Source organism: Lagopus leucura, unplaced genomic scaffold, assembly GCF_019238085.1.
Source record: "Lagopus leucura isolate 7727_CA_CO unplaced genomic scaffold, USGS_WTPT01 Super-Scaffold_100001, whole genome shotgun sequence".
Taxonomy (NCBI): Eukaryota; Metazoa; Chordata; class Aves; order Galliformes; family Phasianidae; genus Lagopus; species Lagopus leucura.
In genome coordinates, this window is record NW_024962262.1 from 67,602,826 (window position 1) to 67,617,786 (window position 14,961).

Sequence of the window (14,961 nt, forward strand, 5' to 3'; positions counted from 1 at the left end):
GTCACCAGAATTCTATCAGTGCATCCAAAGACAGTGTTTATTTCTTTTGATTGTTAAAATCTAGGAGTAGATCTGTAAGGCATATGACAATTATTAGATAATAAATACCGAATCTGGCTGCAAAAATTCTCTTTCACTTTTCAGAGCAATGTTGACCCACGAGATGATGTGTTTGGCTACCCACATCAGTATGAAGACAAACCAGCACTGAGTAAAACAGAAGACAGAAAAGAGTACAATATTGGAGTCCTGAGACATCTCCAAGTAATTTTTGGTCATTTAGCAGCCTCCAGGCTACAGTACTATGTACCAAGAGGGTTTTGGAAACAATTTAGGTAAGTAAAAAATTTATTACTTGATATCTATTTGAAACACTGAAATGCAACAAAACAAATTGTAGTAGAAGAAATTATATTAAGAACTGTAAATTAGCAAAACCTGTGTAGATTTGTATTTGTTATCCTACCTTTTTATCCTTCTGTGAAATTCAGTTAATAAGCCAGAATTCACAAAAAGATGGTGATTTGGAATTCCAACAGTTTTTGAGCTTGGTATTTAATCTCTGAACGAAGTCTGAAGTTACACAAAAGGCACTTACTTATCAGTAAGTAGAAAAGTAAGTGTCAAAAACAGAATGGCAGTTGATATATTACATCACAAACCAGTAATTTTATCTGTAAGTTCTTACCAGTAAGAAGAGATTAATAACTTCAATAAATCTTTATTAAGGAATTATTGAGGAACAGAACAAAATGCATTTGACAAGAATGTGCTTTTGTTTTCAGACTCTGGGGTGAACCTGTAAATCTGCGTGAACAACATGATGCTTTAGAATTCTTTAATTCCTTGGTGGATAGTTTAGATGAAGCTTTGAAAGCTTTGGGCCATCCAGCAATGTTAAGTAAAGTTTTAGGAGGATCCTTTGCTGATCAGAAGATTTGTCAAGGATGCCCTCATAGGTAAGTGTTTAAGTCTACTTATAGAAAAAATAACCTATGTTTTATTGGAAAGATATAATTAAGGTGCTCTAAAGCAGACAACCTTATCAAAATGGAGAATCAAGGCTGGTATGTCAGGTTTTTTTTGAAGCTCATAAAACTTGCTACCTTGTTTTTCTACAGCATTCATATAATTGTCTTTAAATAAAGTGTCTTTAAATATTTAAATTTTAGTTAAATTTTGTGTTGCAAGCAGTTAATCTTCTTACAGTTGACATCTTTCTGATCATAGAATCATAGAATGGCTCATGTTGGAATGGACCTTAAAACCCACCCAGCCCAAACCTCCTGCTGTGGGCAGTGTTGCCAGCCACCAGCTCAGGCTGTACAGGGCTTCATCCAACCTGGCCTTGAGCGCCTCCAGGGATGGGTGTTCATTTGTGAGTCATAGGACAGGTGTCTCTACACGTTACTATTGAAAATACTCTGTGGAAAGTGACTGTTCAGCCTTACCCTTCAATCAGTACATAAAAGCCAGAGAAGACTGATAGAAACCCATTTTGTTGTGATAATCTTTCAATTTCAGTTGAGTTTACGTGTGGATTAAAAGAACTTCTCTAGTTTCATAGGTTAAAATGTGTGACCCGAAAAACTATTGGAGCATAGCAAATTAACAAACTTTGTAAGATAGCAGATAAATTTAATATTACTGTTTTAAGCATTTCTAAATACTAATGTATTCACTGTTATAAAAGCTTTTGTGTGTTTCAGAGTGTATCAGAGAATCAGGCCCTGTACGGTAATGCTGGAATAGATGCAACCTTTTTAAATTTTTTATTACTTCTTTGTCTGTTGAAAAATGTATCCAAGATGTCTTAACCAGTTGTCTCTCAGCCATTTCTGGTTCATTTCTAGGACTTCCTTTGAAGGTTTTATCACAACAGAGCAAAAATCTACACAGATAAGCGAAGAAATTTTTGTGAAGACAACTATTTAGTTCTGTTCAGTTAGAAAAATTAAAAGGCTTTTCTAAAATGTTTTGAGCTGTTGTGTGTAGACATGAAACAATTTTTGTACAGTATTAGTCTAATTGCTGATGGTAAACCTCTAACAAACACCAGTTTGTACAGTACGACTACTGTAATGTAGCTGTGGGCAGATTGCAATTTAAAAGAAGGACTCATCAACATAAGTTGAACATGTTTTACCTTTCTCTTGCATATATCTGTTCATTTTTATTCATTTATAGGTACGAATGTGAGGAATCCTTCACAACTCTGAATGTAGATATAAGAAATCACCAAAACCTTCTTGATTCTTTGGAACAGTATGTCAAGGGAGATCTATTGGAAGGTGCAAATGCATATCATTGTGAAAAATGCAACAAAAAGGTAATGATTTGTTATATATAAAATTTGTGTACCACTGTATTGATACAGCTGTACCAAGTTCAGTCTTAGTTTGTGTTTAGGAAGAAGTTATAATTACTGAATTTGGCTGTTGGTAAGAGTGTTATGAACTCTTCAAACACTTTTTGAAGGAGCTTCAAAACTCATGACTGCTCATGTCCCTTTTTTTTTTTCTTCCTTAGGTTGACACAGTGAAACGCTTGTTGATTAAGAAGTTGCCTCCAGTTCTTGCCATCCAGTTGAAGCGATTTGATTATGACTGGGAACGGGAATGTGCAATCAAGTTCAATGACTATTTTGAATTTCCAAGAGAGCTGGACATGGAGCCTTACACAGTAGCAGGTGTAGCTAAATTGGAAGGAGATGATGTAAATCCTGAAAATCAAATAATACAAAATGAACAGTCAGAAAATGAACATTCTGGGAGCACAAAATACAGGCTTGTTGGTGTGCTTGTACATAGTGGCCAGGCCAGTGGCGGACATTATTACTCTTATATTATCCAGAGAAATGGTGGCGATGGTGAGAAAAATCGATGGTATAAATTTGATGATGGAGATGTGACAGAGTGTAAAATGGATGATGATGAAGAAATGAAAAATCAGTGTTTTGGTGGAGAGTACATGGGAGAAGTATTTGATCATATGATGAAGCGTATGTCCTACAGACGCCAGAAGAGGTGGTGGAATGCTTATATTCTTTTTTATGAACGTATGGACACAATAGACAAAGACAGTGAACTAACAAAATACATTTCGGAACTTGCTATCACCACTAAACCACATCAAATTAAAATGCCATCAGCCATCGAACGAAGCGTACGGAAACAGAACGTGCAGTTCATGCATAATCGTATGCAGTACAGCCTGGAGTACTTCCAGTTTATAAAGAAGTTGCTTACTTGTAATAGTGTCTACTTAAATCCTCCTCCAGGTTAGTATGAGAATTTGGCAATTATGGATTAATTTCCTGTGAGAATAATTTTGATTGTGTTGTCAAGAATTTGTTTAGCCAAGGAGAACTTTGCACTTTCTGCTTTGGCTGTTTCTGGATTTCTGCAGTTAGACATCTGTCGTTGAGTTGGTCATCGGTGATAACATGCCAGAGTATTTAGTAAATACTGCTTAGTTTATGTATTAAGTTATGTTAAAATATTTATGTCTGTGGGAGTTTCTGCTGAAGATGATTCTCACAAGTGAAATGCTGAATGGTTGGTAAGCATCTGTAACCTGCAATAGTAAGTTAACATATGCTGATCTTAAAGCTTACATTTTCAAATAAAATGGAAACTTTGATGTTTCCTTTTAAAATTTGGACACGATGTTGGACAAAATACCAGTTCTGAATCAGTTAAAGTATTAAAACTAAATTACCTTTACTTTGTTTACATGTGAGTATTCTGGTTTTTCCTTAGGACAAGATCATCTGTTGCCAGAAGCAGAAGAAATAACTATGATTAGCATTCAACTTGCTGCTAGATTTCTCTTCACCACAGGATTTCATACAAAGAAAATAGTCCGTGGCCCAGCTAGTGATTGGTATCTTATCTTTTAACAGCAACTACAGTTCTGGAAGTTCAATGTTTTTTGAAAGATCCTAGTTTGTGTGCATATGACAATGACGTGTCAGTGGTCCATCCTGTCTTCTGTCCCTCCCCCAAATATGTGGAAAAAAAGAGAAAATACTGGGAGGGAAATGAGTCTTAAAATAAGCTACTGAGCTGAACTGCTTTAAAATTCATTTTTAAACAGAGTTTAAATCTGCCCTTTTGCCTGCCTTTGTCATTAGATTCTACATTTTTAGAGCAAGACTAATAAGTTACACATTATAGTATGAATTCAGAATTTTGTTCATGGTTCAGTAAATTTTAAACAGAACTATTTTCAACCCAGTTAAGAAGCTTATATTTGCTTTCTAAATTTCTTATTTCTAAAACTGTTCCTTTCAGATTCTAAAACTATAGATTCCATTAGCAGAGTGCTTATATATGTTGCTATGAGGCCTGTAATTCAAATCTATGTAATCTGTGTGTAGTATAATTAACCATGCAGCTTTATCTCAGCATTTTAGTTGTTTTAGTTTAAACTGTTAGTTTGTTCTGGGGAGAGGAATGTGGGTACTGTTAGAACTAGGAAGAAAATCTCGTATTCGTGAGTAGTTTACCAACAGCTAGTAGTATTGAACAACAGTAGTTGTTCAATATGTGGCAAACATGTGCCTCACTTTTTTCTTTAACAGCAAATTTCAAAACTAAGTTATACCTGTTATTTTAAGAGATCAAGAGGCATTGAAATATTGCTGCTGAGAGGACAGCAGTCACGAGTCCTCTCCAAAACAGGCACTTTACTGTTTGTTTTTTTTTATTATTATCTCTAAATGAGAATGTGAATTCCAAACATGTTATGTATTTAGTTTGTAGTGTTCTACATAGCTTACGTATGTCTTGCTGCTCAGCCTCTCCCCCAGTCTGAATACAGAGAAAATGAGAGCTACCTATTTAGGACTGCATCTAGTAGTAGATGGGAGGGCAGGGAATGTAATTCTTTTGTTGTGGTTTTACTTCTACCATCCATAGCAACAGCTTAATACTGAAGGTTTTTTTTTAATTCAAAGTATTTTGGTTTTTCAGAATCATCTGTGATTGTAACTCGTTCATCTGACTGTAAACACTTTGTGAGCAAAAATATGTGGGGATCACCTTTACTGTATATTTTCAAGTTCTATAAAAAGACTACAGCTATCCATTGATTAGTGTCGTGGTCTCTAAGTTGTATCATCTTCTGTTTCAGGTATGATGCATTATGCATTCTTCTCCGTCACAGCAAGAATGTACGCTTTTGGTTTGCACACAATGTCCTTTTCAATGTTTCAAACCGCTTCTCTGAGTACCTTTTGGAATGCCCTAGTGCTGAAGTGAGGGGTGCATTTGCAAAACTTATCGTATTTATTGCACATTTTTCGTTGCAAGATGGACCGTGTCCTTCACCTTTTGCCTCTCCTGGACCTTCCAGTCAGGTATTTAATTTTCTAATGGAAATATTTGAAAATGTATTCTTATCTTCATTAATAGCATTTAATATAAAGCTAGTTCCGGAGTAGATGTTTACAAGAAAACTGTGAACCCTGTACAACAGCCTGTTTTGCACTACTTAACGTTACGTGACTAATTTGTGTGAGAGTTGCTGTCAGAGGGGTTCAGTTTCACCTCATTTTTAAATCTCTGTCATAACTAAGTAATGAGAACTTAGAATTTAGTTGCAAGTACAATACTACAAAATAAAAGTAGGTAATTAGATAGTGTGAAAGGAAATGAACCTTTGTTTTCCATTTAGAATTTTAAAGAAGACATGTAGGAGTTTTTCAGAGTATTCAAACCTGGCTGCCATGGGAGAAAAAATTCAGTTAAAAACTTGTGTGTGCATAATTTCTCAGCCATGCATGATATTCAGTGTAGCAAGTATTATTCTCTGTATAATACTAGTATACTAGTGGATACACATTTTCTGTCATCACAAAGTATGAACTAACCAGGTTCAACCATTAATAGTACAACTTTCTTTTATAGGCTTATGATAACTTAAGTTTAAGTGATCACTTGCTGAGAGCGGTACTAAATCTTCTTCGAAGAGAAGTATCTGAACATGGGCGGCATTTGCAGCAGTATTTCAATCTGTTTGTGATGTATGCCAATCTAGGTAAGCCAATTACGTGCACTGTACTGATGCAGTGTAATGTTTTTTATTAATGTTTTAGTTTTCCAAGTAATTGCATGAGGATCCAGTTTTTCAGTTTCAAGCAGATTGTTAAGATTAAGTCACATGAATGCTCTCTGGAGAACCTTTGCTCCTTCTGTTTGGGTTTTGAGGTTTCTGTCTTCCTGCCGTCTTCAGAAGGACAACTGAAGCAGCTTAAAGCTATGAAGCTGTCCTGAGTTCTTGTGGGGATGAAAATACAGGAAGATAAATTATTCTTCATGCAGACCTCTTTCGCAGGGAGGTCATGAGATCCAGGAAGTATGTGGGAGTCTTAACGTTTCTGGTCTGAAGAAGTTCAGAAAGGTGGAAGTTCAGAAAACAAAGAGATGATTTTTCCTTAAAGTAGAGTAATGCAGCTGGTCATGTTTTGTCTGTGTGTTCCAGTTGTAGCCTTTCAGTGTTAATTTCAGTTTAGTTCACGTAGGAACTTCACAGCTACAAACGCAAAACATTAGCTCTGCAACACTCTTTCCCTTTAAAACCTCTGGGAGGCTGATGAAATAGCTCAATGTCTGTTCTTAAGGCATCATTGCTTGCCAGAATGTTTTCACTAAAGCATCATATGAGGTAAAAGAATGCAAAAATCAGGAAATTCCACTCTAAGTTTATCAAGTGTTGTCGTTCATCCAAGATAAACATTGGCAGGAAAAGAGGGTGTTTTTGCAATATAGGAAAGCTTAAGTGAAATTCTCCCAAGCTTGGAAAAGTGATTCTTTTCCTGAACATTAGAGTCCTAAATTTACTGATGAAAAATTAAATTAGAAATTGAGTGTGATCTCCCCGTAAGTTTAGCTTCTTTGAATGCAAGGCTGGTAGGACTTCTCTATATTTGCAGGTGCTGTATTTAAGATTCATCCCTCATACGCATGCTGTAATACAACTGACGTGAGGCGATTATCAGTTTTGGAGCAGTAGATGTGAAACACTGGCTATGGCCTCTGCAGCATCAACAGTTTTTGCTGTGGGTCTTGATTATGTCCAGCACTACAAAAATAGTAATACATGCAATTTTAAAAGTATGAAAACAAACAAATGAAAGCACTTAAATTCTGGATTGTGTTCTTTGCCCGGAAGAAAGTTGTTAGCGTGTATGCTAAGAACTTGATAAAATAGGATCTGAAGTAATAATTGTAACTGAAGGTAATTCTTACTGTTAAACTGAATTAGCTCCATTCACATTAATGTGAATATCCGTATTATGCTTTCACATAGCATTACCCTCACACTGAAAATCAATGATAAACTGTTTCTGAAGTGAGTTAAAACATTGTGCTTCATACTTTTACACTCAGGAAGAGCAATTAAGAGGAGTAAAATGCAAATTGAATGAATTAAATATTGCTTCTGCACTCCCAGATTGAAGAGGGTAGTCACAATTTTTGACTGAGTAAATTTCTCACCAAACTTTTTTTTACTTTTCCCAGTTACTTGGATTCTCTATCAGGGACCATTTCTCATGTGGTAGCCTGTGCAATCAAGCACTGTGCAGCATTTTCTACAAATTATACGGTACTATTCCATAGCAGTCTGTTGGACTCTTCCTCATATCTAATGTAAAATATTCTAATCCTCTGTGAAGCAGTATGAAGTCAGAAGACTGTTCCCTTGGGAATTCTACAATGTTTTATAACATATATTGAGCAGCTCAGCTGTTGCTGGTTATCACCTCATACAGGCTAAAAGTCTGAGTTTTTGTTGGATTCCTTTGTGCCTAAAATGTTAAACAAGAGTATCAATCCAAACTAAATTATTTTAATATTCCCATGTAGAAATGACGCACAAAGTTTTGGAAGTTCTTTAAAACTGTCTGTCATCACAAAAGGAATTAAATTTTATGTCTGTAGTGTAACTCTAGGTAATTACTTCAGTTTCACCTGTGCTGTATGTTATTTTGATAAATCTTTTTGTTAGGCAGATATTCCACCATGGCTGTCTTTACAGAAAAGAGATGGGATTCTTCTGCTTTGACTCATTTTTTTCTGAATTTTTTATGTCATTCAGTGCATTTGAAACCCCACAAAGATAAACATGGAAATATTAAGCAATTTGAGTCAGCCAGTTGTGCTTGTATATACTATGTACAAGCTGATGGCATCTGTATGGATGTACAGTGTGCATTCACCAAAAGCTACAGTACATCCTTCCTGCTACACTCTTTAAGTACCTGTTTTGAGAGATTAAGTAATTCAAGCAAGAGAGGCCCATTCTATAAAGAATGTAATTACGAAGCTAACATAACTAAAAAAGCACTGTAAGAGAGCTCTAATAAGGTGCTCTCTGGATTCCTTCCTCTTATTACAGAGATGATAGCTAAGATTCATTTGTTTTAGAATAAGAAGAAATTGTGCAAATGAGGGAGAAATCATGACTTATAGCTAAACTGAGAAACAGTATACAAGATCAGAAGGGACATGTACCAGGTGTAATGGTAGATATGTGCAAGGCACCTTTGCAGTAAAACCAACTGATGTTTGGGTTAGTTGGGTTATTGATTGGTGTTGCAGGTTTTTTTGTTTTTGTTTTGTCTTAAACTGATTTTTGTCATGCTTTTTTGCACTTACTGTGTAGCATGACACAGTTGGAAATGTCTTAAATTTGTAACTGATGTATCTATGGCATAGTGGAAAAATCACAAAATACACTGTGGAGGTCTTCATCTACTGGGCCGCATAATGATCACCTCTGGGGGGAAAAAAAAAAAAAAGAAACTTTTTGTTCCAAAATAAACACAAATGCTAGTTACTCAAGTGCTAATGAGTACTGTTAAGAAATTGCTGTCATTTACAACTCTTGTTCAGCTGAAAAAAGATCACACTGAAGATAATTTTGTGTACATTTGACTGATTTTCTTTTCCAGAATAGGTAATAACTACAATAAAACCCAGTAACTGAGAAGTTACCAACTGCATAGTATTTTTTTCTGAAAAATGTATGTCGGTGCTAGAAATAAGAAAAAAATTTTCACTCTGTAGGTGTAGCAGAGAAGACACAACTTCTGAAACTAAATGTTCCTGCAACCTTCATGCTTGTGGCTCTGGACGAAGGTCCAGGCCCTCCAATTAAGTACCAGTATGCTGAACTGGGGAAGCTGTACACTGTTGTGTCCCAACTGATCCGATGTTGCAACGTGTCATCGCGGATGCAGTCTTCTATCAATGGTATAGTGAATTTTACATTTTCCTTAGATCAACTGGATATATTAATAAATGTATTTTGTGCACCTTTTGTTACTATATATAAAACGAATTAGTTGAAAAAATGCCTGCCTTCCGTGTTTAACAGCTCCTTTCATTTGCAGTTTTTTTTATACACAGTATTGATTTGATACTGACATACTTAAAAACATATCAAACAAAAATCAGTTCTAGAGTTTGTACTTCGTGGTTTATTAAATAAAGATAGAAGAAAACAGATAGTGAAGTAGTTACTTGTTGATGCAAAATATTACAGATTTTAGAATAGTTTAAACTGATCACAAAGACTTGCATAAAGATCTTTTGGTTCTGAGTAGGAAATAAAATAATAAATGACTTTCACGCTACCAGGACAGACTACTCTGTGCATGGAAGAAACTGTACCAGGCTCTGAAGCAGCTGAGTGGTTATTGGAGAAGAGACGTTGCTTTGGATAGCTCTTGAAAGTTCACTTGGTGCTCATTTGCAGTCTGAAAGACAAATAGAATCCAGCACTTTGATTTACAAATGAATCAGCTAGAAATTATCATAGAATAAATCATTAATATCCACACTGATTGAAGACACTGCGCAGTTACTTTTGAGAAATGATGGCAGGATATTGGGTTAGATGAATTTTATAGCTTGTCTTATAACCTGTATCTGTATGTGTTCTATATTAAGTATATTTTAGAAAGCCTAATTAGGAATCTCTAGGGAAGCTATTCAGTGGTAAACTCATTACGGCTCAATGTGTCAGGCAGTAAAGTCAATAGGCTAGAATGTACCATAGTAAGAATTAATGAACTGAACATTTTATTGTGCTATAATGAGCTGCAGAACCATTTGGCAACTTTGATTTGGTTTTATTTCCAGTACATTATTTGATAACAGCAAGAAGATATTCTGCTTTTGAAAATGAATAATATATTCACTGTATTCATAATATACTAAAAATGTGTTTTATGTGAACATTTTATGACTATTAATTATGATTACTATTTGCAGAGTTAATTTATTTTTTGATTTAGCATAATAAACTAGGAAGGTTCTCCTTCGGACTTTTATTCATATTCAGTAACTAAAAATGTAACACTGCTACATCAATAAACATCAGGAACAAATGAACAGTCTTTCTTTGTACAAAATTAACACTACTGACGAAGTTGTGTTAATTCTGATTTTTTTTCAAGAACAGTATTCTGTCTACACTCTATAGATTCAGACTGGAGTTTTCTACCAGCTGTTCCTATGGTAGATTTAACGTGTCCTTAAATTTGATGGATTTGAACTGTATTATGTAAGCCTGGAAGCAGATTCTGTAGTAAGAGGTTTTCACTGAGAAAACCTCCAGCAGTTCCTTCTCTTGCATATGAATCTGTCTTCAGATGTTCTGCTTTGGTTGTCACAGTATAACTTTGTCAGAGAGTAGCAGCTTTATCTTGGTCAGCAAGAGTCCAGCTTTGCAATCAGAAAGTTATTTCGTACCATTGCATGTTTCAAAGCAAATTGACTGTTGTGTTTTTGTGTTGTTTTTTTTTTTCTTTTTTTTCCCCTTTCTGTTGTTTATTGATTAGTTACAGTGACTTAGATCTTGTTTACTAGAATAACTGCTTGTTGCAGGTAATCCTCCACTTACCAACCCCTACGGTGATCCTAATTTATCTCAACCCATAATGGCACTTCAGCAGAACGTAGCAGACATTTTGTTTGTGAGAACCAGTTACGTGAAGAAAATTATTGAAGATTGCAGCAATTCTGAAGAGACCATCAAATTGCTTCGTTTCTGCTGTTGGGAGAATCCTCAGTTCTCTTCCACTGTCCTAAGTGAACTTCTGTGGCAGGTAAAAACAAATGTTAGGATAAGGATGAGCATATGAGTGTGTGTGATGCGAGATACTGTATTTATGTATAGGAATTGTCTTATTGAATACTGAACAGGTGCTTGATAAAGAAATTTCCCTTAAAGTAGTATCTTTTGTCAGTGTTCTTTACTCTTGGGTGTATGCATCATAGCATAGTATTATGAGAAGTCCTTTTACAAAGCAGTAAATGTTTTTGAGTTGGGAGCACAAGGTTAAGGATGAACCTCAGGGCTCTGCGTTTACCCCTTGGGGTCTATATTAGGACTGATAGTACTTAATATTGCAATTGGAGATGTGGTCAGAGTGGGATTGAGTGCACACTCAGCAAAAATGCGGATGACAGCAAGCTGAACGGTGCATGTTGATACTTCACAGGGAATGGATGCCATCCAGAAGAACCTAGACAGATTTGAGAAATGCGCCCACAGGAACGTAATATGGTTTAATAAGGCCAAGTGCAATATGCTGCACTCGGGTCAGGGCAGTCTCGGATATAAGTAGACTAGAGAATGAATGGACTGAGAGCACCCCTGTGGGAGAAAGGGCTTGGGAGTATACTGGTGGATGAGAAGCTCAGCCAGCAGTTTGTGTTTGCAGCCCAGGTGACGAAACATATCCTAGGTTCAATCAGAAGAGAGGTGGCCAGCAGGATGAATGGTATGGACCTATTGGATTGGGTCCAGAGGAGGGTCACAGAGATAATCAGTATTGGATCACCTTTCTTGTGAAGGCAGGCTAAGAGAGTTGGGGTTATTCCACCTAGAGAAGAGAAGGCTCTGGGAAGACCTTAGAGCAGCCTTCCATTACCTAAAGGGGGCCAACAAGAACAGTGGGGAGGAATTGCTTATCTATGAGTGCAGTGATAGACATAATCTATTGGTTTTAAACTAGAAGAGGGTAGGTTTAGAGTAGATGTTAAGAGGAAATGCTTCACTGTGAGGATGGTGAAGCAGTAGGTGTGAATGACTTACCCAGGAATTGTTCAGCCACTCTGTGGATGGCACTTCGGACAGCCTGATCTGCCCGTGGCAGGGAGGTTGGAACTGAATGGCCTTTAAGGTGCCTCCTAACTGAAGCCATTCTATGAAAGAAATAGACAAGGTTGATCTCCTTAGTGCGTTTTGTTCATTTTCCATTCATAATCCATCTAACAGCTTGTTTCATTAGCATCAAACTTTGGGATATTTTCTAAAATCTCCCTTTTATTTATTTTGACTCTGCATGTAAGGTCATTTTTTTTTTCTGCAAGTTTGTAAAACATATTTGGCTTCAGGCTCAGGAAATAATCATTGTTTGGAACTGCTTTGTTTTTCCTTAGTAATTTTTATAAGGTTAATCACACTTTTCTACTCCAAATAAAGTTTGTTTTAACTTTAGTTAGCTAATCATTATCCATGTAAATGTGAAGTTTTTCTGCATCCTTCTTGGAAAAAAAAAAAAAGTGAAAGTCAATTTACTGATGTTTTACTTAGCTGCATATTTTCCGTTTTAGTATAACCTTGAACATACTGACTAGAAGTAACAATATCAGTGGAAAATACTATTTTGTAATTTTACTTTTCTAAAGGTACTTTTCAAGGTAACTTATCTGTGTATCATGCCTGGCACTTCAGTTGTGTTAGAAACTCATGATGAAACACTTCTCCTTTACAAAACCTACTATGAATTTAGAAAACAATCTGATGCTACCAGCATTGGAAGTAATAATAGTGTGCTTTGCATCTTGAAATATCCCATACGTTACTATAAAATTCACTTCAAATTAATTGTATTATTGTATTGCTCTATGTAATCTACATACTTTGAAGAATGCTTTCTTGTTTTCTCTGCATTTTTACTTTTTAAGGTTGCATATTCATACACGTACGAGCTTCGACCTTACTTGGATCTGCTTCTGCAAATCCTATTAATTGAGGATTCTTGGCAAACTCACAGGTTTGTAGTTACCTATCTTTTCATCATTTGTTACCACTGTGTTTGGTGCAGCCAGTTCTCCCAGTGATTCTGCTGCTAATCCTTTCAAGAGGTTAGTTTTAGAACAAAAGATAGGAAATAAAGCATTTTTTTCTCTTTTTATCACAAATTTCAAGACAACTTGAATCTGTATTTTTTTAACCTGTCTTCCTTACTATTGAGAAATTTGCTACTCAGTCCTATAAATTCAAGATTTGTCATATAGAGGAGAAGTTAAGCTAAACATACTGGTATTGACTATAGATTGCTTAGACTGATTCCTGCAAGCATCTCATTTTAAGAGGGTTCAGTGATATTCTGGCCTCACTAATACAAGTCGCAATCATAGGAATGACACTAAGGCGTGGGTGAAGTGTGAACCTGGGAGAAGAGCAGATTTCATAGATGTGAATATTTTGTGTGATATCATTTCAGTAGAATTTTATCTTGTAAAATACTAAATACTCACCCAGTTTCAAACCAAATTTTCATGTCTAGGGAATGAGGCTTATGAAAGGTTAAGATTAGGAAAATGTAATTATTGCAAATGATTGTCTGACTGTCTGAGAGATTAGAGGTTAATTCCTCGGAAGTTTTACACAGTAATAAATGTAGCACAAAATAAATGTAATCAGCGTTCTATACAAAAAATAAAAAATTTCTGTTTCATAATTGATGAATATTGGCAATACTGGATTTACTAAATAATTTGCAGCCATGTGCCCCATGCATATTTTAAATATTTTGAGTAAGAGGACGCTTGACTTTAAAAACGTCTGCCACAGTGAAGTTGTTGGAGTGAACTCGTAAATACATCCCTGTAGATGTAGACTACTCTCAGGATTTCAACAGTTGCCTAGCCTTACTCTAGAAGATATTTAGGGAGAGGGTGGTAATCTGGCTTACCACACTCCAAAACCCGAAGGCTGGGGTGGAGGGGTTTCTTCATTTTCTTTATTGGAATTACTCCTAAGGTAAGGGATGAGAGTACCCATCATACGTGGGCTTTTCATGTTTGCATAGATATGTAATGCAAATATAAAGCGGTTTGTTAGATGTACTTCCTTCTAAGCAGATGTCCTGTCCAAAGTCCACCCAACACTGGAGGATGGGCATATTTTAGGAAGTATGAAGTAAAAGAAAACATGTAATGGTGAAAATGTAGGTGACAAGCAAGCTTGTTTAGATTAGTACTATGTTTGAAATAATGTAGATATGAAAGAGGTTGAATGTGGTGTGGCTTTTATTATATTGAAGATACACATCATTTTGTATTCAAGACTGTAGTCTCAAGAATAACAGCTTTCATTGGATTCATTCTAGGCTGCAGCAGAGGAATATAGAGTGTACAACTGCAGTCATCTTCTGCTTTCTTGCTGTCAAGAACAGTGTAACTGTCCACAGTAAATAGTAACGCATATAACTTCCAGAAAATTAGAATCATATGTTCTTTAACAGTGTGCATCCTTTAGTGCTTCTTGTATTCTCTTACTGGGATGGCTGCTGCCATTCTTTGGCATTGTGATTTGACAAGTTAATGCCCCAGTTTGGGGATGATAATATTACCGTGTGCCAATACATTAAATCAACTGAAGCTCATTTTACTTTCTTGGTGAGTCATAGAACTGAATAGAGAAGAATCACCTAGGTTGGAAAAGATTTTCAAGATCACGTCACCTCAGAAAAGAAGCCCATGCTCCTCTTGCTGTGGTCTGGTTGAAGAGCAATGAAGTCTCCCCTCAGCTTCCTCCTGCAGTCCCAGTTCCCTCAGCCTCTCTACATAAGACTTGTTTTCTAGTCCCATCATTGGCTTTATTGCACATCACTACATGTGCTAGAGCAATGCAATAGAGTCCATGGAGTGAGGC

The 14,961-nt window shown here is 36.0% G+C and overlaps 1 protein-coding gene across 4 annotated transcripts in view; it reads left to right on the plus strand.

The window, feature by feature from the left end:
• Positions 1-14,961, plus strand: part of USP9X (ubiquitin specific peptidase 9 X-linked) — a 98,236-nt gene that overhangs the window by 78,211 nt on the left and 5,064 nt on the right. For all 4 annotated transcript variants that reach the window (XM_042866497.1, XM_042866498.1, XM_042866499.1 and 1 more), the window contains exons 32-41: positions 145-335; positions 786-959; positions 2,188-2,329; positions 2,530-3,280; positions 3,762-3,885; positions 5,137-5,362; positions 5,913-6,042; positions 9,075-9,260; positions 10,899-11,119; positions 12,987-13,075. In XM_042866497.1, the coding sequence (XP_042722431.1) occupies positions 145-335; positions 786-959; positions 2,188-2,329; positions 2,530-3,280; positions 3,762-3,885; positions 5,137-5,362; positions 5,913-6,042; positions 9,075-9,260; positions 10,899-11,119; positions 12,987-13,075 (2,234 nt within the window). The remainder of the gene's footprint in view (positions 1-144; positions 336-785; positions 960-2,187; positions 2,330-2,529; positions 3,281-3,761; positions 3,886-5,136; positions 5,363-5,912; positions 6,043-9,074; positions 9,261-10,898; positions 11,120-12,986; positions 13,076-14,961) is intronic.